This window comes from Stegodyphus dumicola, chromosome 1 (genome assembly GCF_044657685.1).
Source record: "Stegodyphus dumicola isolate Sdum_Otavi_A_Nest chromosome 1, ASM4465768v1".
Lineage (NCBI taxonomy): Eukaryota > Metazoa > Arthropoda > Arachnida > Araneae > Eresidae > Stegodyphus > Stegodyphus dumicola.
The window spans coordinates 64,384,961-64,406,408 of record NC_140768.1 but is presented as its reverse complement, the minus strand read 5'-3'; the positions used below and the strand labels follow the sequence as shown (position 1 = coordinate 64,406,408).

At 31.1% G+C, this 21,448-nt stretch overlaps 1 protein-coding gene across 1 annotated transcript in view; it reads right to left on the bottom strand.

Moving 5' to 3' along the window:
* Window positions 1-15,526, bottom strand: part of LOC118181591 (protein Wnt-4-like) — a 362,494-nt gene extending 346,968 nt beyond the window's left edge. The window contains exon 1 of the mRNA XM_085815746.1: window positions 15,267-15,526. Within this exon, the coding sequence (XP_085671872.1) occupies window positions 15,267-15,337 (71 nt within the window). The 5' untranslated portion in view covers window positions 15,338-15,526. The remainder of the gene's footprint in view (window positions 1-15,266) is intronic.
* Window positions 15,527-21,448: the final 5,922 nt, after the last annotated feature.

The following is a 21,448-nucleotide window of genomic DNA, read 5'->3' as shown; positions in this document are numbered from 1 at the left end:
ATAACCTTAACATTGAATTGTAAATATAAATTGACATCCTGTTGACAAATACATGATAAAACTAGTTAAGCAAGAATTGTTCGTACTGGAAAGCAATCTGTTAAAAGGTATTGTAAAGCAATTTCTTTGAGATGCGTACTTAAGAAAGTAATAAAGAAGAGTTTTGGAATATGTATTGTTGAAATGAAGGGTAAAAAAAAATCTGATGAGTATAATTAAAAGAATTATTCCCCTTACATTTTATAATAACTCAGTTACAAGTTTTAAATAATATTTTAAAAATAATCCATATTTTATCCTCTTTCAAAAATATTCAGAGAAAGTTAAGTACTATTTAAAGTATTTCGCTACTAAATGAAAAGGTGCTCTAATTTGAAATGGACCGAATAGAGCATTAATTATAAATTAATTGACTTATAGTTTTCGATTTAAAAGATGACTCAGAAGCTAAAGAATCATGTCATATATGAGAAAGTATTTTAGGAAGAAGCTCTATAAATAAAAAAGAAATAATGCATAATTTTAATAACTTTGATCTTAATTTTTGTAATCCTTAACCGAATCAAATCGAATTACCTTAAATGTTTTTCCTAATGTAATTAACGAAAACTTGTGAAAATATTTCAAATTAAACCATTCTGAGGAAATTGTTCTCTGAAAAGTATAGCATTTAATTCCGTTCAGAATGAAATGTTGTTTAAAACTGTTTTCTTTTCATATACTTAGGACTCTGAAGTAATGTAGAAAAAGAAAATATATACATTTATATGCATATTTATGACGTAATTACAACCCATTGAACTCAATAGTATCGCCAGTGCTTCAAAGCAGGGTATGGGGAAACCGGTTTAGGGCCACTCCATCTAACTTCCTACCTCCATGAGTCGCCCTTTAAAAGGAGGGAGTATGTAAAGTATTTTTCCTCCTTTCCGCATGCCTTCGTTGTGTAATTGGAAGCATACTCGAAGCGTATTCGAGAGGTCTAGGGTTGGACTCCGGGCGAGGGCACTGCACATTTTTTACAAAATTAATAATTTTTAAGTTAAAAATTATTAATATTATAGGTAACCTTAGATGGCAGTATATTAAATTTGTGTATAAAAGCAGGAGAGGTAAAAAATGTCAAGTTAAAAAAATTCTCGCTATTTAGCCCTCAAGAATGTACCAAGCTGTATGCAGACTACTGACATTCAGATAAGATTCTTTATGTGCAAATATTATTTGTTTGAGCACTGGTGATGAAAGTGAACAAGAACAAATTGCGTCATGAAATGGTGTTTCATGTATGGTGTTTCTTGGAGGTAAAAAAAATAATTATCATTATGGGTTTATATAAAAGACTGTAAAGATTGTTATTTGTAATAAAATGTGCCGAGTTACCATGGATGTAGCGCATATAAAAATATAACCAGTTAAATTTATGACATTAAATGTTTAATTTCAAGTTTTTAGACAAACTAACCAGGGATATACTAAATGAATGTAATTAGTGCATATATTTAACAGCGTTCTTTAACCGACATGTACACTTAACAAAAAATTTTGTGATTAATAATTTTTAAACATATTCTTGCCTAGGTGAAAAGTATCGCTCTTGTTATTCTAGAAATCTAGTTGTCAAGAAATCTTGTTATTTATTCGTAATTAGTTAAATATGGGTGATTATCTAATGTTAAGTACTTGATTTATTTATTTTTTCACACCTCAAATAAAGGCTTTATGAGACGTCTTTTTTTTTTTTTTTTTTTTTTTTTTTTTTGTTGTTGTTGTTGTTGTTGTTGTTGTTCACGGTTATTTGTTTTTTTACTGTAAAAGTATTGCCAATGAACGGGAATATTTATTGTAACTCTCGTGCACAAGCGATTCAGTGAAATAAATGAAAAAAAAAAATTATTTTTGAATAAAACAAGTCTCCACATGGCGTTGATATATTATTAAATAATATTATAACAAATATTACCCATCATCTGGTTTTTGTCATTTTGAACAACTCAGTTCATATGATTGTATGCTTCGTATTTTTAATTTTGGGGGATTAATTTTTAAATCATTTCGACTCGGCCTATTGTAACTACTTAGCTTAATATCGTTTCAGGTGTTGAATAGATATCTACGTGTCAGTATCAAATTGTTATTATTCTCATGACTTTTGACATTTAAAAAATTTAAATACTGATTTTATCTAATGATAAACTTTTCTAATGCGTTAAAGGAAAATCTGATGTTTTCAGACTGCAGCTCTAATTTCTTATTCATTTTAAATAAAACAACTTTTACAAAATATTTCGTAAAATAACCACACATATTTTTGTTAATAAAGATAAAAAAGTGCCTTTTAAAAATATTTTTCTTTATAAAGATAAAAAAATTCCTTTAAAAAATAAGTTATAAGAAATATTATACTGAGTTGCTATTTTATTTCGAACTTTATAGAGTCCTTGTGAAAAAACACCAAGGCGTTCGGATTGTATTAGATTGAAAAGCGAGTTACAGCCCCGTCAAAAATATCATGAAAAAGTTGTAAGAAAGTTGCAAATAACCTTTTTATTAAATCTTTAAATAAACAGACATGCAAATAAACTCCGCCACTTGTTGGTATTTAAAATAACAAAGTTGAGGTTTCAAATCAAAGGTTAATGTAGTCAAAGACTGCACGTCGGTTCCTACTGAAGTCGGTTCAATAGTTTAATGGAGTATTTTAAACTTTCGCTAGCAGAATGGCTAAATCCGGGATATTCACTGGCAGAGCTGGATGACAGAACCTAAACTGCAGGTGACATTGCCAAAATGTGTAGAGCACTACGGAATACGAAAAAGAAGTTATAGTAAAAGATTAAAGCAGAGATTCCCAGCCTTTTTCTTGCATCGACCAATTTAAAAAGAATGGTTTTCTTCATCAATCCCCTTACATTTTTCTCTACTATATACCGCATGCAACTTAATTATAGTAATACAAAGACAGAAAAAATTAAATGTTGGGGATATTTCTGTTGCAAGACTTTTAAATTCCAAAACTTAGAGCATCCATACATTTTGAATAAGACTTGAACATCTTACCTCAGTGTAGTCAACACGTTTTAAATCAAATTATCAAGATCCGATTATCGTATTTCAGCGGTTCTATCAGCCATGTTGGCTTATTAAAATCTTAAATATCTTGGAAATGAACATTACAATCTTTTAAATTTTGCAAGCGCTTTATTATAACAATATTTTCTGAGGAAACAGAATGCTTTTCAGTAATTAGATCACTGCATTATGTTGTTAAAATAATGGAATTCTTTTCGATTCAATGTCGATAAAAATAAGTCAGTTAAAAAAAAACGAAGATAATCCTGATATGCCTTTCTATCAATAAATAAATACTTATCAAGTTAATGGATATATTTTGTAATCAATGGTATCTTAATTATGCCTATAACTGGCGAAGCTTATTTGGCTATCGACCCTTTGATCATCACAGACCCTCTTTAAAATTTCAATAACCCTAAAGGAGTTTATACCGACCCCGTTGGGAATCCATTATTTAAATCATAAAAAATGGTTCACATAAAATGTCTAATAACTTTCTTTAAAAATTTTTGTTTGTTTTTCGAAAAGATATCACATAAAGATTTGATGTCGTCATTTGGTTTTATTAGTTATAATAAATTTATATTTAGCCTAAAGGGGTAATTTGCTCAGAAGCGCTATTAATTTCGCTTTGGCATTTTGCATCGTCCACTATAAAACGGCGTTTCACTTTTCAAATTTTTGCCTCCAAATGTTAGAGCCCTGCAACATATTTAAAGAAATTTCATAATGAAGAATCTGCATGAAAGTATGTATAACTCTCGCACTGTAAAATCACAACGATACATCAAATTATCAATAACGTAGTCCTTTACTCGAATATGGACACCTGGAGGCCCGAATTGGAAATTTGTTTTATTATCTGTTTCATATTTTGTAAACCTTTAAGGAAATTTTGATTAACAAACTCGACGATCTCAAAGCGAGCAATGATAACACTGTACAGGAAAAAAAGAAAATTTTTATCTCAAGGGCGTGAGACTGTATCAGAAATTCTAAAGATATGCTCTTTTTAAATATTTTGCTATATTCTTTTTGAACTGAATTTTATGGTTTAAGTGCGAAGAACATGATATTTAATAAATAAAGTTAAATACGAAACGTCAATGAAACGTCCCTTTAGGCGTTATATAAAATCTGAAAGCTTTCAAATATTTGTTTTTCATATTTAAACTGCTTTACTGTTCTATTTTTTTAATTTATAAATTTTTGTATAATTATTATTTAAGAATCTGTAGTACTTTATTTTCGTTGATATTAATATGCCTAAAATGAAGGAATATTGTTTTAAATCCATGCACGCGACCACACAGATTTAAATTGCTAGAGTCATCTTGCTAGTAAAAGAGAAAAATGCTGATTTTATGTTGCAACAAAAATATCCGAAGTTCTTTGGATTGTCTGTCCTTCCACAAAGTAAATTTTAAGGAAATGTTTAATTGGGCATGTTGACAATGAAAAGATATTTTATTCTCCTAAATGCATGTTCTTTACTATTTCAACAAATATAATGCATCTATTTAATACTCAAAGGAATACTTTTATATATAATCTTATACAATTATTCTGTTTAAATAAAAAAGAATAATAAAACAGAGAATAGTTTCAATTGATAAGCAATATCTTCAAACTATGAATTTAAAAGATTCACTGCCTTAAATACTTCACTATTACACGTTTACTACTTTACCATGGGATATAGTTCTAAGACTGACATGCCAAACTAAATGTAAATTTTAATATTATTTCTTAAAATACATTTTAGTTTATCAAATACCTAAATTATGTTTCTCGTATAGTAATCGTATTCCCAAATATTCTAGAAAAACAAAAATGATGTTTGGATAAAATGATTAACGCATAAAAAAAAAATCTTTCTGCGATAGAAATGAGAAAAATTTTGTGAAAAGTAAATCACTGAAATAATAAATAGGAAATTAATATAGAGTCCCTCTGAAATGTATGGTTATAACTATCACACAAAAAATTGAAGACATGAGACACCAAAAAAATATCTCGTAAAACGATATTATAGTAACATTTTTGTTAAACACTGAAAAGCTTACAAAAATGGGAAATAATTTTTTACAGAATTGCGAAATACAGTTTAACGAAGTTTCGCATATCACCGAAATAACGCTTAAACAAAACAGTGAAGTTAGATTAAAGAGGTTAAGTTCAAAATTCTGCATTCACAAACGACATACACTATATATTATATATTATAATATATATGATTATAATATATAATATATAGTGTATGTCGACATACACTATATATTATAATATATATGATTATTGCGGGAAAAAAGAAGCGAAGGACAAAAATGTGGTTGTAAGTGTTTATGTTGATGATGGATGACCTTTACTTCTTAACTACATCGACAGATTGCGTCAGTTATAATGCACGCCCTACTGAAAGATCTATCTGAAAAACGGAACACATTACCAAAATCGGAAGCATCACAAATTTCAACATTTAGAAAAACGTCTTGAAGTACATCCAAATTTTTACGATTATTTGAAGAATGCGTTTTCTCAATCCTATTACCTAGGAAAAATATACTCCAAATACCACTTACTGAAGTCTCGACGGAAAAATTAACTTCTCACGAGAAGGCGAAGACAAATATTTAGAAATAAGTTATTTTATTCCAAAAATGTATCCGAAAAGAGCAAATCTGCCGAGAACAGTGTCTACAAAAGCAAGGTCTGTCTGATTTTTCATGAACACAAGCCAAACCCCAAAAATAAGTATTTGGTCCTCTTAAATGGCTTTCTCATTATAGTGTAAATCCACAATGCATTTGCTGTTTCAGGATGCCTCTTACGTTTCCTTGCGTGAAACGACCCTAAGCAAATCGATAAAGGAACTCAAAAGAATATTACTCCTGATTAATTTATGAAGTTATGTTATATTTCATTACTTTAAAAATCATAAGTTATATCTATTTTGTTTCAAATCATCGATAACTATAACGCGCGTATTTATTTAATAATATCTTTACATGCATTTATTTCTACTTGACGGAAGTAACTAGTTTCATGGGGTACCCTGAAAAGCATTCTATGCAAAATATCAATTACCGCTTTAGTGGGGATTAAACAGAGTTGTATGATATACACATACATAAAACGTCATCAGAATTATTAACCAGTAAAGCACTAGTTTCGATTCTCCCTGGATGATTCATTGACTATTAAGTTCTGGCAATATTTTAATCCTAAAATGATTTTTTCTCTTTAATGATTTATTTAATAATAATTTCTAGAGAGTTTTTAGTTTTCGCACTATGCAATAATTTATACTACGACCGAATATTACCCTAAGGAATAGTAAATAAATCATGCAACAACCATTGCTCGCTTTCCAACAGCCCAGTTCTCCATTATTTATAAAACCAACCGAGTCAGTAAGAAAGAGCATTGACATTTTAAACATTTGTTATCTGAAAAGGAATTTAATTTCCGCCGGTTTGAGATTAAATAACAGATGTTCAGAGTTGTCATGCCATTTATACTTATTATAAAAGAGATTACGTCTGTTTATTTATCACCGTTATTTATTAAAATCTAACGTAAATCATTACGTACATTAATAATCACTATAACCCTATTACGCCATTCTTGATAAATAAACATCAACAAAATATGGATGATAAAATAGTATATTGATTTCATAATTAAACGATATGTACACGCGTTATGTATTAAACGATATGTATGCGTATTATATAATTAAACGATATGTATGATATTATGTATTGATTTCATTATTAAACGATAAGTACGCGCAAAATTAGCACCAAAGCAATTTATGAATCAATACGCAGATTACAACTTTTACGATTGTAACGTTTAAACGATTACCATAGCTATTTCTTATAAAAAAAAAACACAAACATCGCTATGAATTATTATTTTAGTAAAATTTTCGGGGAAAGTGCTGAATCACCCACTGCTTGGCGCATTTTTAAGAATTGCACAAACTCGGTATCCATGTACGCATCGACCTATTTTCACTTAAAAAAATCTCATGTGTACACCACATGACTACCTTGTACGGAATAATTAATTATACGCCTTTTTTCTTGCATTTCATTTAAACTTATTGGATTGAATTAAATCTACTTCGCCGACAGCACATAAACCACAATAGAATAAATGCATTCTTTAAAATTCACTCTAGCATTTGTTTACCATAGCGACACTCTGGCGCTAGATTTACTTAAAAATTATTACTGTAACTAAATTTGTATTACTGTCAGTTTGCGCGCAGTGCTTCAGTACAAATTTTAAATTTTCGAAAAATACAGTTAGTTTTTTCTGTTTTCACTTAAAAAGTCAAAGGAAATTGACAAAAATCCAATTCTTGTTACTTTTGTATAAAGCGCCAAACACAATGCGTTAAATAAACGGCCAATTCTGCACTTGACCTAATTATTCTTAAAACGGTTCAGAGAGATTGGATGATATTTATGAGTTTATTAAAGTATTTAATGAATGTTTGTAGCGCAATTTTAAAACTTTAAGCAACTGATCCAAATCAAATAACTAATTGATTATGAAATGTACAAAACCTAATAACAAATTACAGACCAGAATTATTTTTATTAACAGAAAAGTATTGTTTATTCAGTTATCGTAGAGCGTGACTTGATGAGAGCTGCCTTAGTTGAAGGATTTTTTAAAAACAAAATGGCTAGTATTTCCGTTACAACAAGGAAACCCACAGAAGCGTCCATGCGGTCAGTTGGGCTACCAGTATTCAACGACATAGCTTCTCGGTCAGTTTGGAATATAAGAAGTTTAAGATATTATTCCTTACGGAAATTACGAATTATTGATATAGTTCTTTACGAAAATTATGATTTTTTTCTTACTAAGCTATTACTCCTTACGAAGTGATTTGGTTTTAAAATACATAACTATTTTCTTCATAAAAACATCTGCACCGTGTGATTTAGCCGAAATCAAAGAACTAGATCACACCAAGCCAACGCATGTTTGTTTTACGAAATTCATCGTGGCTTGCGCTTATCGTTGCCAACAGCCTTAGGTACCATACAGATGACAGATGATTTTGCTTAGTTCCACCACCCCAACTTCTTAAAAGGTTAATTCTACACATGACCTAAGGAAGGAGGTGTCCGAGAATACATCACCTCTCTTGCTCTACCACCAACCTTGTCTCGCTGAATATTTAGAGTTCTTCCATGCCGCACAGACACTATACATTTAGAAACATCCGTGCTAGTTTCAGCATAAAACGAAAATATGGTATATACAGGAAAACATTTAAAACGTAAGGCAGAAAACGCGCTTCGTTTAAGGCAATGAAACAATTTGTTGCACTTTTTTATTTATTTCACATATTAATTTTGTAATTTATTTTCTCTAGCAAAATATATTTGATTTAAATATCCGTATTCAATGTTTCTTTTGCCTTAAATTTAAAGGATATATTGGTAATTAATTATAAGTAACAAATTTTCTTATAATTGGAAGAGAAACACATTTAAAAAAGGAACTAAAAAAATAATTTTAGATAAAGTAAGTCGGCAGGAAAAAAAAAGGTTTCATGTACCACTAGGACCATTTTCTATTCTTACCAGAGCTTACGAAATCGTGATCTATAGCTCACGAATTTAAAATTCACCAAATATATTTATACAGCAAAGCCGCGAGTTCCGGAAGTTTTTGAGCTGCGCAATAAAGCTATTCCAAAAGAACTCCCAAAAGAATTAAATTTGTGATTCAGATTTAAATTATTTATTACATCATATTAATGAAAAATAAATTTAAACGGGTATTCTAAAATTTCAAGTTCTTCGATTAATTTCATTTTGTAATAAATATTCTTACACCTTTATTCTGGAGGAAAATCTGAGTTAAGAAAGGAAGCTTTAAATGAAACAGCTTTCAACTAAAATAAGAGTAAAATTAATAACTAATGTACATACTGTTGTGTGGATAAACTTAGTAAGGTGTCATATGTAGAAGTAAAACAATATTAAATTGAAATCTTAGTTGATTAAATATTGGCTAAATCTTCGTAAAAAGTTAGTTCTACACAAGCCTGTAATACATTGAGACAATTCTGATCAAATAAAATTTAACAAGTAAAATTGCGCTGAAAGTCATTAGGAGTGAGGTAATGGGATTCGTATAATTTAATTTTCACTCATTCAATGAATTTAATGTATTGTTAAAAGCTCAAAATTAAAAAACAGAAGCTTATGATCGATCTACTGGGAGACAGGAAGATGTGGTAAAAAACCGCGCGCATTGACAGATAAGCGTACTGTAAAGTTTATATCACTTTTAGTTTACCAAAGAGTTGAAATTTTAATTTGAAGTCTCCTCTTCCCTCACTGTCTGGTTTCTATTGGGAAGACGACAGTTTCAGCGCTTTTTCTTCTGAAAAGAATTCTCTTTAATCGGCAGATGGACAGAATGCTACAGAAATGTAAGAAAAAAAAAAAAAAAAAACTAAATAGTGAATGACGCTGCTATACTATTCTCTTGTCAACCACTAATTCTCAATGTTTCATTGTATGAGGTCTAAGTAAAAGGAAGAAATCTTAGATCAAGGTATTCAACCTTTAAGATGAGTAATACTCGTATTTTTTTGGTGGTCTGGAGCAGGTAGTCGTTGAACTAAACTAGAAATATGGTTTAGTCTAAAATGACCAGTTTTTCCGACGCCAATAAGGGGCAAGACAGTTTCATATGCAAGGTTTTTTTTTTTTTTTTTTTTGTGTGTGTGAAGCATACTTCAAACTATTAATTACTTTTTTTCACCGCTTTTATGGTACAGTGAAACCACTCAAATAGAATCCTGGTTCCAATCCTGGTTTTAAGTATGAAACTCAGCTGGAATAGATATCCAGAAATTCTCCACACCCCAAGAAATATAGAAATTCGCTCGCAATTCAAACTTTCTGTGAACTTCATAATTTCCCTATGGCGTATATCTACAAAATATAGTTATTTGAGTACTGGATAAATTTCTGATCTCACCAAAACAATATCAAGTTCATTTGGAGCTGTACTTAGAAAATTCATTTAAACTGTTATATTGGAAGAGAAACACGACAACGTCAAATTTAAAATTCAGTCAAAAAGCAATCTTAGTTAAATTAAATATGTGCTCCAAATTAAGGTAGCTTTTTTTCCGAAATTTAAATTCAAATATATTTACATAATATATATTTACACAACCTAAAACGAGCTATCACAAAACTCGAGATGTTTCACTCCTCACCAGCTGTCAAACGGTAAAATCGCTTAACACTGATACTTCCGACCAGAGTTGGATTCCAGGCGAATGGGCCTGCAAGTGGGTTTCCACGTGTGTAACGCATATATGCGCCAGCTTTCTTTAGAAAGTCCTCCACGAAGACATCCCTACCCTTAGACAGATAGCCCTAGTGTGCTTTGCCGTAATCAACTTAAACCTCAAACTTAGAGATGTTTAGCTGCTTCACCTTAATCTCTTACTTAGCAAATAGGCGTCTGTACAGTAACGCAGTTTCTATTAAATATTAATTTACATGCGTACTTCGATCTGAGACCAGAAATAAAATTACCAGTAGCACGTGCTTTTATTCTCTACACTTGTTTTAGGTGAAAGTTGAGTAAGATTCTTTTACAAATCTTACGAATACGAATCATCTTAACATTAACTGGTATATTTAAAGTGCATGAGTTAAAATCTGATCATACGACTAAATGTAGATTTACATATGCTAAAATGTTACTTAAGTAAAGAAAAATTATTCATAAACATATACTATAATACCTTAACATAAGTTTAAACTTAACACTCACACCGGTAAACGCTCAGTTATCAGGTGAAGAAAAACTGACAAGATACACGTAAATGCAGTAGAGTTACAAAATTAGAAACATATATCGCAAAATCCATATTCTGCATTTTTAATATTTAAGCAAAATGCATGTTGCTCTGTAGTTCGGCAATTTTCACGATCAGACACATTTCCATTCTGCTGCCAGTAATTCATGGATCTGTGACCTGGGCGCCGCTGTTATAACTGAATCATTTATTTTTCATCGCAGCACAGTGCTTTTGTTTTACATTCCTCTTAATTCTCTGTATTTAGCTAAGTTATAATCTTATACCAATTAGACCAAGAAATGCAAAAGTTGATAATAGAGCTAATTAGCGTAAATTGCATTATCCAGACTTGAAAAGATGGAATAACGGAAAGGTTTGCTTTATTTAATTACGGCAAGACGCAAGTAGCTATCTGCTTGAGGCATAACTTCGTGGAGGACTTCCTCAGGAAAACTGGCTTGTATTCAGGTTGCACATGAGGTAAACCACGAAAACAAGCACGTTAGCCGGGATTCGAACACCGGCCGAACTTTCTGTATTCAGCGACTTTACAGCTCAGCCACGAGTGGCCGGAATGATAAAAAAATTAGAAAATAGAACACTTGTAAATGCATTCTTTGCTTACTAGGCATTCAAATCGTCATCTTCGTTAAATTTAAAGAAACAAAGGGGGAATTCTTTTCAATGTTTTTCAGCTGTGACAATCAGAAGAGTTTAAAATTACTGAAAATGTGAGATAAGGTTTTCTGGGAAAATGTTTATTCAGCAGGCCGGAGTTTTTCAGCCAGAGCTAATTATTGTAAATATAACTGTGAATGAGTATCCTTTCTTTCCTTCAGTTTTTCTACTTGTGCTATCATAAGAGTATGTATGTGGCATTTGACTTCTTCTCCCATATCCCAAAATCTTCAACGTCACTTTTGTAATTTCCCGCCAGAGCTGGTGTCAGCACACATTCTTTGTGGATGAATGAACTTTGAACCGCGTATGAATGAAATTCTATGTTGGAAAAATTAAATGGAAACAATTAATGGTTATATGCGAAATTGCGTTCCGCAAATCAGTGCACGATAAGAGTTGATTGTACTTCAAAGTCTGCTTTTATGTATTCAAGACATTGAATTCTTGAAAAGAGGTACAGGCAGGAATTGCAGATCTTCTAGGCAAAGATAAAACGCTTCATCGTTGTCTCACTGCTGACGTTTCTACATTTATATGAATATTGCTGTGATAAACAGAACCTGAATTACCTCAATGTGAATATTACCTCAATGATTCTAATTTTTATTTATTAGAAATCTAAATCGTTAATTGAAAAGATCTTGCATCTAAAAAATATGTTATGTATGATATCATTCACTATGTATCCTTTGAAATACGCTTAAGTTCATATATAGAATTGCATACAATATTTAAAATTGTCGAAGGGGCTACTCAAATAAATGCGCAAAATCTCGTGCACCTTAAAATGAGAAAGTCTGAAGTAAACACAAATTCCAGTGGAAAAGAAAGTTTGCATCAGGAGATGGCCGCAAATGCAAACTGAAGTTAACTGGAAGAAATGACTACTTCCGGTGTACCATACAGATTATCTATTAACCTACCTACTCGAACAAGATGACTGCGTCAGAGCATTAAATAATGCCGCGCGTTCGCGTGTTGAATCTTGATAAAAACTGAAAAATAGAAATAAGATAACAGAGTTCTTAGAACAAAGAGAAAAACGTGCGGTGTGTTTTACCTTTATGAACGTAGACATATTTATCGAATATTGAACGGTAAGACAAATATATGTTGATTATAACCAATTTGAAACGATTATGGCACTACCACCAGAGATTAGAGAACAATGGCAAATGCGTATGATGGTCAAGAGAATGAAGATAATAACAAGAACTGAAATATCAGGTCAAGAATGTAAAGAGTTATAATACTCGTATCCCGTAATCTATAATATAGATTATTGTTTCACAAAAGAATTTACCTAGATGAACAAGTAATCTTCCAGAGTACACATATTTCCGTTTTATACGGTAGATACAAGTTTCGCAATCATTCACAAAAGGAAATGTATATAAATGACAGTGCATTTAGAAAAATAAAAGATTTTTCAAGACATGAAAATCCGGCAGAAATAATTTGTTACTTTCAATAAACCTTATCAAAATTTTTAACTAGATTTTTATTGAGCTGCTTGTAAGGATATGTGCTTACTAAGTTAATTATCCGTCATAAAGAGAATAAAAAATCGTTAATTTAAGAACATAAAACTGTCACTTGGAGAAATTATTTACCAGAATTTATTCGTTGTATCTTTGTGACACCGGACACATTCGTCTAATGTAAGTATAAAATACAGAATTAAATCACTTTTATTTTTATTTTTAAAAACATTTTTTCATATTCCATTCGTAAAATGATTTTTGCAGCGCACGTTATTCCATTAAAAAATTCAACTTGCCTTGCCTATCCACCTATTTCAGCGGTGAAATAATTTTACCACGAATTCTTACTTTCAATGGTCTATACGCCAGAAAATTTTAACAAATTCTATAAACATATATTTAGAATAAATGAGAAATAATAGTAATTATTTTTGGTGAAAACAATTTATTTTAAAATCTGTTCTAAATGATCAAGTAGTAATTTGAATAAAAATATTACTGAGCAAAATTTGAGTTCGTAAACGATTAAAAACATTTTCCATTACAATGATCGTTATCTCAGCCTTATATATTTAATACGAAACGTTTATTCGAAATGTGAAAATTCAGCAAAATGTATTTACTTAACACCTGTCGAATTTTACTAAAACTGAATTTGGTTCTAAATCTGGTAAAATTTTCACAACGATAACGTGTTATTACATTGCAACATAGATTAAGTTATTGGCTAAAATATACTATCAACCTCCGAAGAAATAAAAGGTTACTAGCCTAAGAACTTTAAATACATTCACAATCGGTCATAAAATTCAAATATACTCACTCAGCATTTGAATATATTCTCTGATAATGAGCCCTAAATCAAGATTACGAGTCTCAGCGATCAGTGTATTACAGGGTTTTAGAACTTTCGCGCCTACGCACTTATTAACTTTTCATTTCGGTGAAGATTGATTGGAATTCAAAATCTCTACGCAGCGTTTTGGAATTAAAATAAGAATAATTCCAACGATATCTTAGCCGCTTTTAGGAGGAACGCGTAGCGTCTAGATTTTTCCGACACTATTAAAAATATCATAATGAGGCTTAAGCTTTTTTGGTCTGTCAAAGATATCATAATTTAAATCAGATAATTTTTTTAACGAACAAAGCATTTTTCAATTCGGAAAAAATTCCTTGGTTAAAATTAAATTTTATAAATATTTTATTTACTAATATTTTATCTTTAACTATTAATAGATACTCATACATGCTGTAATGAACAATGCAAATTCATAAAATCTTAGAGATCTTTAGAGATAGCCCCTAGGTCTTGTGATTAAAATCTTATACTTTAGTATCTCATTTGAGGGGTCTAAATAATATATTCAGTTTATGAAATTACTCCCGAAAACACATCAGTAACTTCACGCATTTTTACTTTAAAATTACAGCTCTTATTCACGTTTACCATCACATTTACAATTAATACAATTAAATGTCATTTACTATCATTTATTAGAATTATTACGCATACTTAAGACCAAATTGATTTGTGTTTTTAAAAATAAAGCAATATTTTGGAATTGTATAATAATGGCATTAAAATAAGTAATGATATCTGTAAATATGTTTCTGCTAAAAAAAGTTTGAGTAACTTGCCTATTCACCCGACCTAATACACAGTCTTATATGACCATACCTCCTTACAGGATTGAAATTCACTTTTAATAACCTGTTTTTCTGAATATTTAAAATCAATTTTAGCAAGTAAACGTAATTCTAGCTCTGCACAAAAAAGCTAGAATAAATTGCATATAGATGCGTAATATAAAAATTTTTACTTTATTGCGTTTCCCAAAATTAAATTAGAAAAAGCTCCCTTTTCTATAAAATTGATATCAAATATTTTTCGAGGAAATGCCCGTAATATAATGTTAATAAAATAAATGCCTAAACATTCGCTTGAAAAAATTTTTTTAATAATTTATCACCATTTTATATTTCAATTAAGATATTATTTAATTCTGTAAATCACCACTATTTCCTGAACGTAAACATTTTTAATTCCGATTTTCATAAATGACATTACTAAAATGAATTGAACTTTTTGCTTACAATAATTAAAATATAATAAATTTATAATTATACTAAATACAATGGCATTTGCTTATTAAACTTATACTCACATCCATTTAATAGCAAGTCCTTCGGGTAGGAGCAGTAGCAACACAAAAATATTTAAATAGAAGGCGAACATGACGATATTTTCAAAAACCTCGACTCAGAATTCATATGCCCTATCTATGGCAAGGTGTAAACACGAGGTGATACCGCGGTTTCATAATTCCTAAATCCGTTCTCACTTTTTTCAAGAAGGGGACAAGCACACTTCACCGAGCGCGGACGAAAAACTTCGTGTTCCGCCGGCACTTGCCAAACGAAAAGTAATAGCTAGTAGGTAAAAGAGGGGGGTGTTTGCCTTGTTTTTGCCCCACCCCGTACAACTGGCCAATGAGCGAGGAGGTGCATGGCGGAGTTTTCTTTTTCGGTCTTTTTGTAGTACTACACGGGGTGATCTTTTATTTTATTTTTTTAATACTTTTCAGGACTGGAGGGGTCGTTTCGGGATGACACCGAAATTGTTTTCTACTTAATAGCACGTGTCATCGAAGAAACGGTCATTTATTTTTTTTTTATTTATTTAATGCTTCTTTCTCTTCTGTGTACGTCCCTGTCTGTGTTTTATGTTTATTTTTCTGCGAAAGTGCAAAGGGGATGGCGGCAGATTTGGGGGTGTTGTAGTATTTGTCAACGCCGGCACGAGAACTCAATTGTGTTTGTTACTACAGTAGAAGGGGGGGGGAAGAGGAAAAAGAAGCAAAATTACCGCTTTTGCGGTAAACAGGAAAGCGTTTGAATGAAAAGCATTTTTAATGGGGAGGGAGAAACTTGGCACAAAACTAAAAAAGGGTTTAGAAATAGCTGCGAGTATCCTCCGGAGTTTAACCTCAAAATGTGCTGCGAAAACTAGGAAGCTGCAATTTAATTGCAGTTAAGAATGGGTCAATATAAAATACCTTTTATTTACATCCTTTCGTTTGAAGTGCCGAAATGCGGCTGCGTGTTTATTTACAAATCTATTTTCAGTCCGCACGTCTTGTTGCCATCTAAATAATGGAAATACCGAAATATTAATTACCTTCTTGACTGTGAAACTTTGATTAATCAGCAAAGAAATACTGTGACATCCCTGTCTTTTTCCATTATGTTAAACAGCAACATAAAACGAGGTCTGACAACTGCGCATTGAAAAATGTTGTTATATACAACCGGAATTAAAGAAATTTGAAAGAGCAAAGTACGTAATAAAAACAGATGTTCTTCTTTTAGGAAAGTTAATCCGTTTAAAAACACGTTTATTTTTTTTAAGAAAGGATTTAATCCGTTAAATGTTTTCGCGTGTCAGTTTTTATATTTAAAGTTTGAGCATTTGATTCATGGATGAACATTTCGATGATTAATCACATCAACCAATTCATTCATTTTCGCTTCATATTCGGGAATCGTAACAGCCATTTGTGTCTGTAACGTCAGTTTTGTTTTTTGATTCCATAATAAAACTTACCTGCACAATACTTAGTTTTAAAAGACAAAACAGCTCTACAGAACTTCATATAATTGTTATCACTTACATACTTGTTATCTAACAGAATTCTTCAGATATTATTGAAATATCTATTCATTTTTAAAGAGGTCATCTTAAAAAAAAAATTTCTAATGAATTCAGTGATGTCGAACACAAATTGCACGCTGGCCGAATAATGAATTATCAGAAAATAGCTGACAGGTCGGAATTATTTTAGCAAAATAGATGATAGTTTTTTTTTAATATTTTTAACTAAATTTAAAATTTTACTTGCTAAATATTTATCAAAATATACATAAATAGTAATAATGATGACGCAAAGAAACAATTCAAATTCATACTTATTTTCTACCTCGAATCTAAAGGCTGGTATAATTTACAAGAAATTCCTATTGGTTACACTTTGTAATTTACTCGAACTGAAAGCTAAACATTAAATTTTCAGATTGACATTTGTTTCAAAGCATTGTAATATATTGAACTAACCACTAAATAGCTTATTTAAAATTGTAAGAAAATAGGAATAAAAGTACGGAAACTTCCCAAGTAGGGAAAAATTCGAAAATAAATTATGACAACTTATTCTCTTCCTTTTATTTACTTAATTTTCCATCAATGCATACAAAAAAAATTATATACAAATGATTTCTTTCTCACTACAATTATCAATTGGAACACCTCATTGCTCTCCGATTTTGACAAAGTTTGTAAAATTGGAGAAAATTTATTAAAAGCTATCTTTATTACGAACTGCAGATGCTCATCTGTCAATCTGGTCCTTTCCTTACACATTAATTTTCATTTGCGAAAAAAAGAATAGTTCACGTATGAAAACGTAAATGATGTAAAATAGGACTCGATAATCATTAAAATCTTAAACTATGTCTTTAAATTCTTGTCGTAATAAGGCGAATTAATTTGCGGGAAATGTATTCTGGGGTAATGTAAAATATCTTTGGGGTGCACATTTTGATCCGCGGGCCACCAGTTTGAGACTACGAGCTTCCAGCACTTCTATCTCTCGGGTATTTGAAGCAATGTAGACCTGTGCTACAGTGAATGAATGAAAACCGGAGACTCAGCCATTTTATAATTTCTCCAACTTCTATGGCTCAGTATCATTTTTAAGTCCCCTTTACTTTATTTTATTTAAAAAATTACTTTAAACTGAAAAGCTAAAAACTAAATCAGTTTAAAAACTCTAAATAAAGAGAATATAAGTATAAATAATGAGAGTCAGACTGCGCTATAAATTAACAATGCCAGTATTCAAGAACGATGACTATCTGAACACTCAAAACATGGAAAATCATAAAAGGAAAAAGTAAAACGATTTCGTTAAGAAGACCACATGAGTGGGATGCGACAAAGATGCGACAGAGAACCAATAATAGATGTCATTTTTGGAATCATTTTTTGGATCATATTTTGGAAGAATCTATTGAAACAAATAAAGAATGAAATATTGAAGGCGTGGCTGCTGGATGAGACGTTGATATTAGACAACTAATCTTCAAGGTAATAGGGAAAGTCCGAGGAAAAGAGAGAGCAAGATCGTTGAATGTACTAATTAGTCATTTGGCAAAGGAGTCTTCCCAGCTGCAAATTCTTCTGGTACATCATATTTACTAGAAAATAAGACCTCCTTGAATTAAAGGCCATTTTAAGAGAGTTTCAGGAATTTGAAATGTAATGACTATTTATTTTGTCTTGCAGAAATTTTGAGTGAGTTCTCCTCCCCCTTTTTATAGCTAATTTGCACGAAATAGCAATATCTTTAGGCTGTGACCCAAGGATAAATTACACCTTCAAAAAAGCCAAGTAACTGATATATTATAGCTTATTAGTTTTCAGGTAGACCAGTGACCAACGTAGTAGATCAGGTCTAAATTGAAATCAATGACCTAGAAGTGGATATTGTAATTAGCAGTAGTTATTCATTTTATATATACAGGAATTTAAAATGTAGTGATAGCCTACATGATGTGTTTAGTAGATAGATATGATTTGTTAAGTGTTTAAAAAAAGTGTAATTTTTATATGCATATATATTAATTAAATTTTACCCTTTCATTCCGAAAATTCCATTTATTAAAATACTCAATTATAAGACATTACCAAAGTTCAAAACAAGCATGTATCAAAAAATACGGCACGCGGCAGCAGGAAATGCAAATAAGGCAGAACTAAGCAGATACTTTCATCACATTTAAAACCATCTGATATTTGATAATAACAGCGAAAATTATTAAAAACCATCAGTTAAATAATCTTTGTATCAAATACTTTATACATATATTTGTATGTAAGAGATTGTGTCAAGATCAGTGTTGTGTAAAAAAGAGTTTGATAAATGACAATGTTTCTACCATAATACAATAGCCGACAGTTTAAGGTTTAACTCATTATTTTATTAATCCATTATTAATTAATATGCTAACTGACCCATTATTTTATCTGCAGTGTCACTTACGCTTTCGTCGGTTCCCGCCAGGATGTAAACTGTGTATAAAAATAGAGTTTTTGAAAGTTAGGGATAGGATGTCCGGCAGCGACGCTGACCTTTTTGCTATTTCTTTTCTCATCTCTGGTATGTATTTACTTTAGACTGACGTTAACCTTTTGCCAGTCGAGTTTGCTCGCATTTGTAGAATCCTGCGCAAAAACTCGATAGAAATAGTATTTGTGAATTCAAAATTTAAATTCGTGAGCTTTACTTTGACATTTTACATTGACAGAAATCCCTCGAGTAGAGAAAATTCTTTTCTAAGCCAGAGCTGTGGCCTCCCTAAGTTTCAAGCTTTAATGTAAACGTTTAAAATTTCTTCTGATTTTGCAGTTGCTTTACTAAGATCACACGGAACTAGAGCAAGTTGTGGTGCCCTTTCACAATTCTGTATGCATTTTAAGCCTAAACATATATTGTGAACATTAGAAACATCTCTCGTGTTGTACACATTTATACTTATTATTATTATTGTACTGTGTATTACTACTTAGTAATTGCATATTCATTATTATTCTTAATTTATGTTTTAAGTACTGTTGTTTTTTGTTTTTATTTATTGCAAATTGTATATTTATTATTACTTATGTTGAATTCTTTTATTGTTATTTCCAGTCTCAGTTATCATTTTCTTTTATGATGTACTTTTATTATTACGACGCTGTAATACTGTACTTATTGAATCGATTTATTGTTTCACCTGTTATAATTTGGTTGCATGTTTTATATTGATTTTAATGAGAACATTTTATTTCATACTTCTGTGGTTTTTACATACAAAGTTAATACTGCATTTAAAGCCTTGCACGTATTTCATGGATTTCTAACTTGCAATATTTTTATTTTTCTCACAAATTTTGGGAGCATTAGTAGAATTGTAACTACCGGTATTATATTTCGTTTGCACAGGTATTATACTATATATTTTTTGCACATTATACATATTGCATATTTATTGTACATCATATTGTATATTTTTAAAGAAACCTTCACGTGTTATTTGTCTCTTGTCATTCATCCTGACAAATCAATCAATTCAGGAGGATTCGTTTAGGCACCGCAGCTCAAAATTATTGTATAAACTAATTGGCCTTGTCTTTTGAAAAGGACCTGCAGCCCTTTTTAGAGAAGCAAACAAAACTACTTTGAAATTAAATTAGAGTGTATGAAAAACTGTAATTTATAGACTTATAGACGATTCTTATAGGTAAACGTGTGGTCCAATACGGACAAAAATATGTGTAAAAATTTATAGAAACTTGACTGCTAACTATCATAAAAAAGTCACTGCACGCTGTCTGTTCCAAAGGGGCGCTAGGATTTAATGCGTGAATTTAACTGTTTCTTTCGTGACTCGGGATTTTTTTTTTTTTTCCGAAAAAAAAAAGGTTTCTATTACAAAATGTAAATAATATTTATTAATGTTTATATACAATTTCTTTTCGAAGCTATTTTATGCAATGCTAGATATCACCCGTCTTGCATTGCAGTGCTACTTAAAGGTATAAGGCATTTCTCCCGCCTTCCTAGCATGCCTTCCTGGTGTGGTGGTCTGCACGCTGGGTGCGTATTCCAGAGGTCCGTGGTTCGATTCCCTGCGACAGCTTTGCTCATTTTTCCTCTCTCTAGCTTCAAAAAAAAAAAAAAAAAAAAAAAAAAAAAAAAAAAAAAAAAAAAAAACTCAATGTCTCTACAGTGGCACCCGAACTAAAAGGGAGGCGGATGATGATTCTCCCAACCCAAGATTTGGCGATTGGATCCCCTAAAAACCCAGTCGCCCTTTAAAAGGTAGACTATATAAGGTATTTCTCCCGCCTTCCTAGCATGCCTTCGTGGTGTGGTGGTCTGCACGCTGGGCACGTATTCCAGAAGTTCGTGGTTCGATTTCCGGCGAAGGCGTTGCTCATTTTTCACTTCTCCTGCTTCCAAAAAAAAAAAAAAAACCTAATGTATCTACAAAGGAAAGAAAGTGTGTTTTTTAATTATGTTTATTGAAGTGCTTTTGGATAGACAATACTTTTTTATTTTCCCACCTGGTGAGAGCAGTTTCACTTTTCCACTCGCGCAACACATTCCTGGTGCTTCATTTTTAAATTTGAGGGCTCTGCAATGCATGCATAATTTATCCATCTTTCCAACGATCACAAGGTGTTTGTAGAATAAATTGACCGTCACTTCTGGCCTCAGTAGTGACCTAAAATGACTAGTGACCGCTA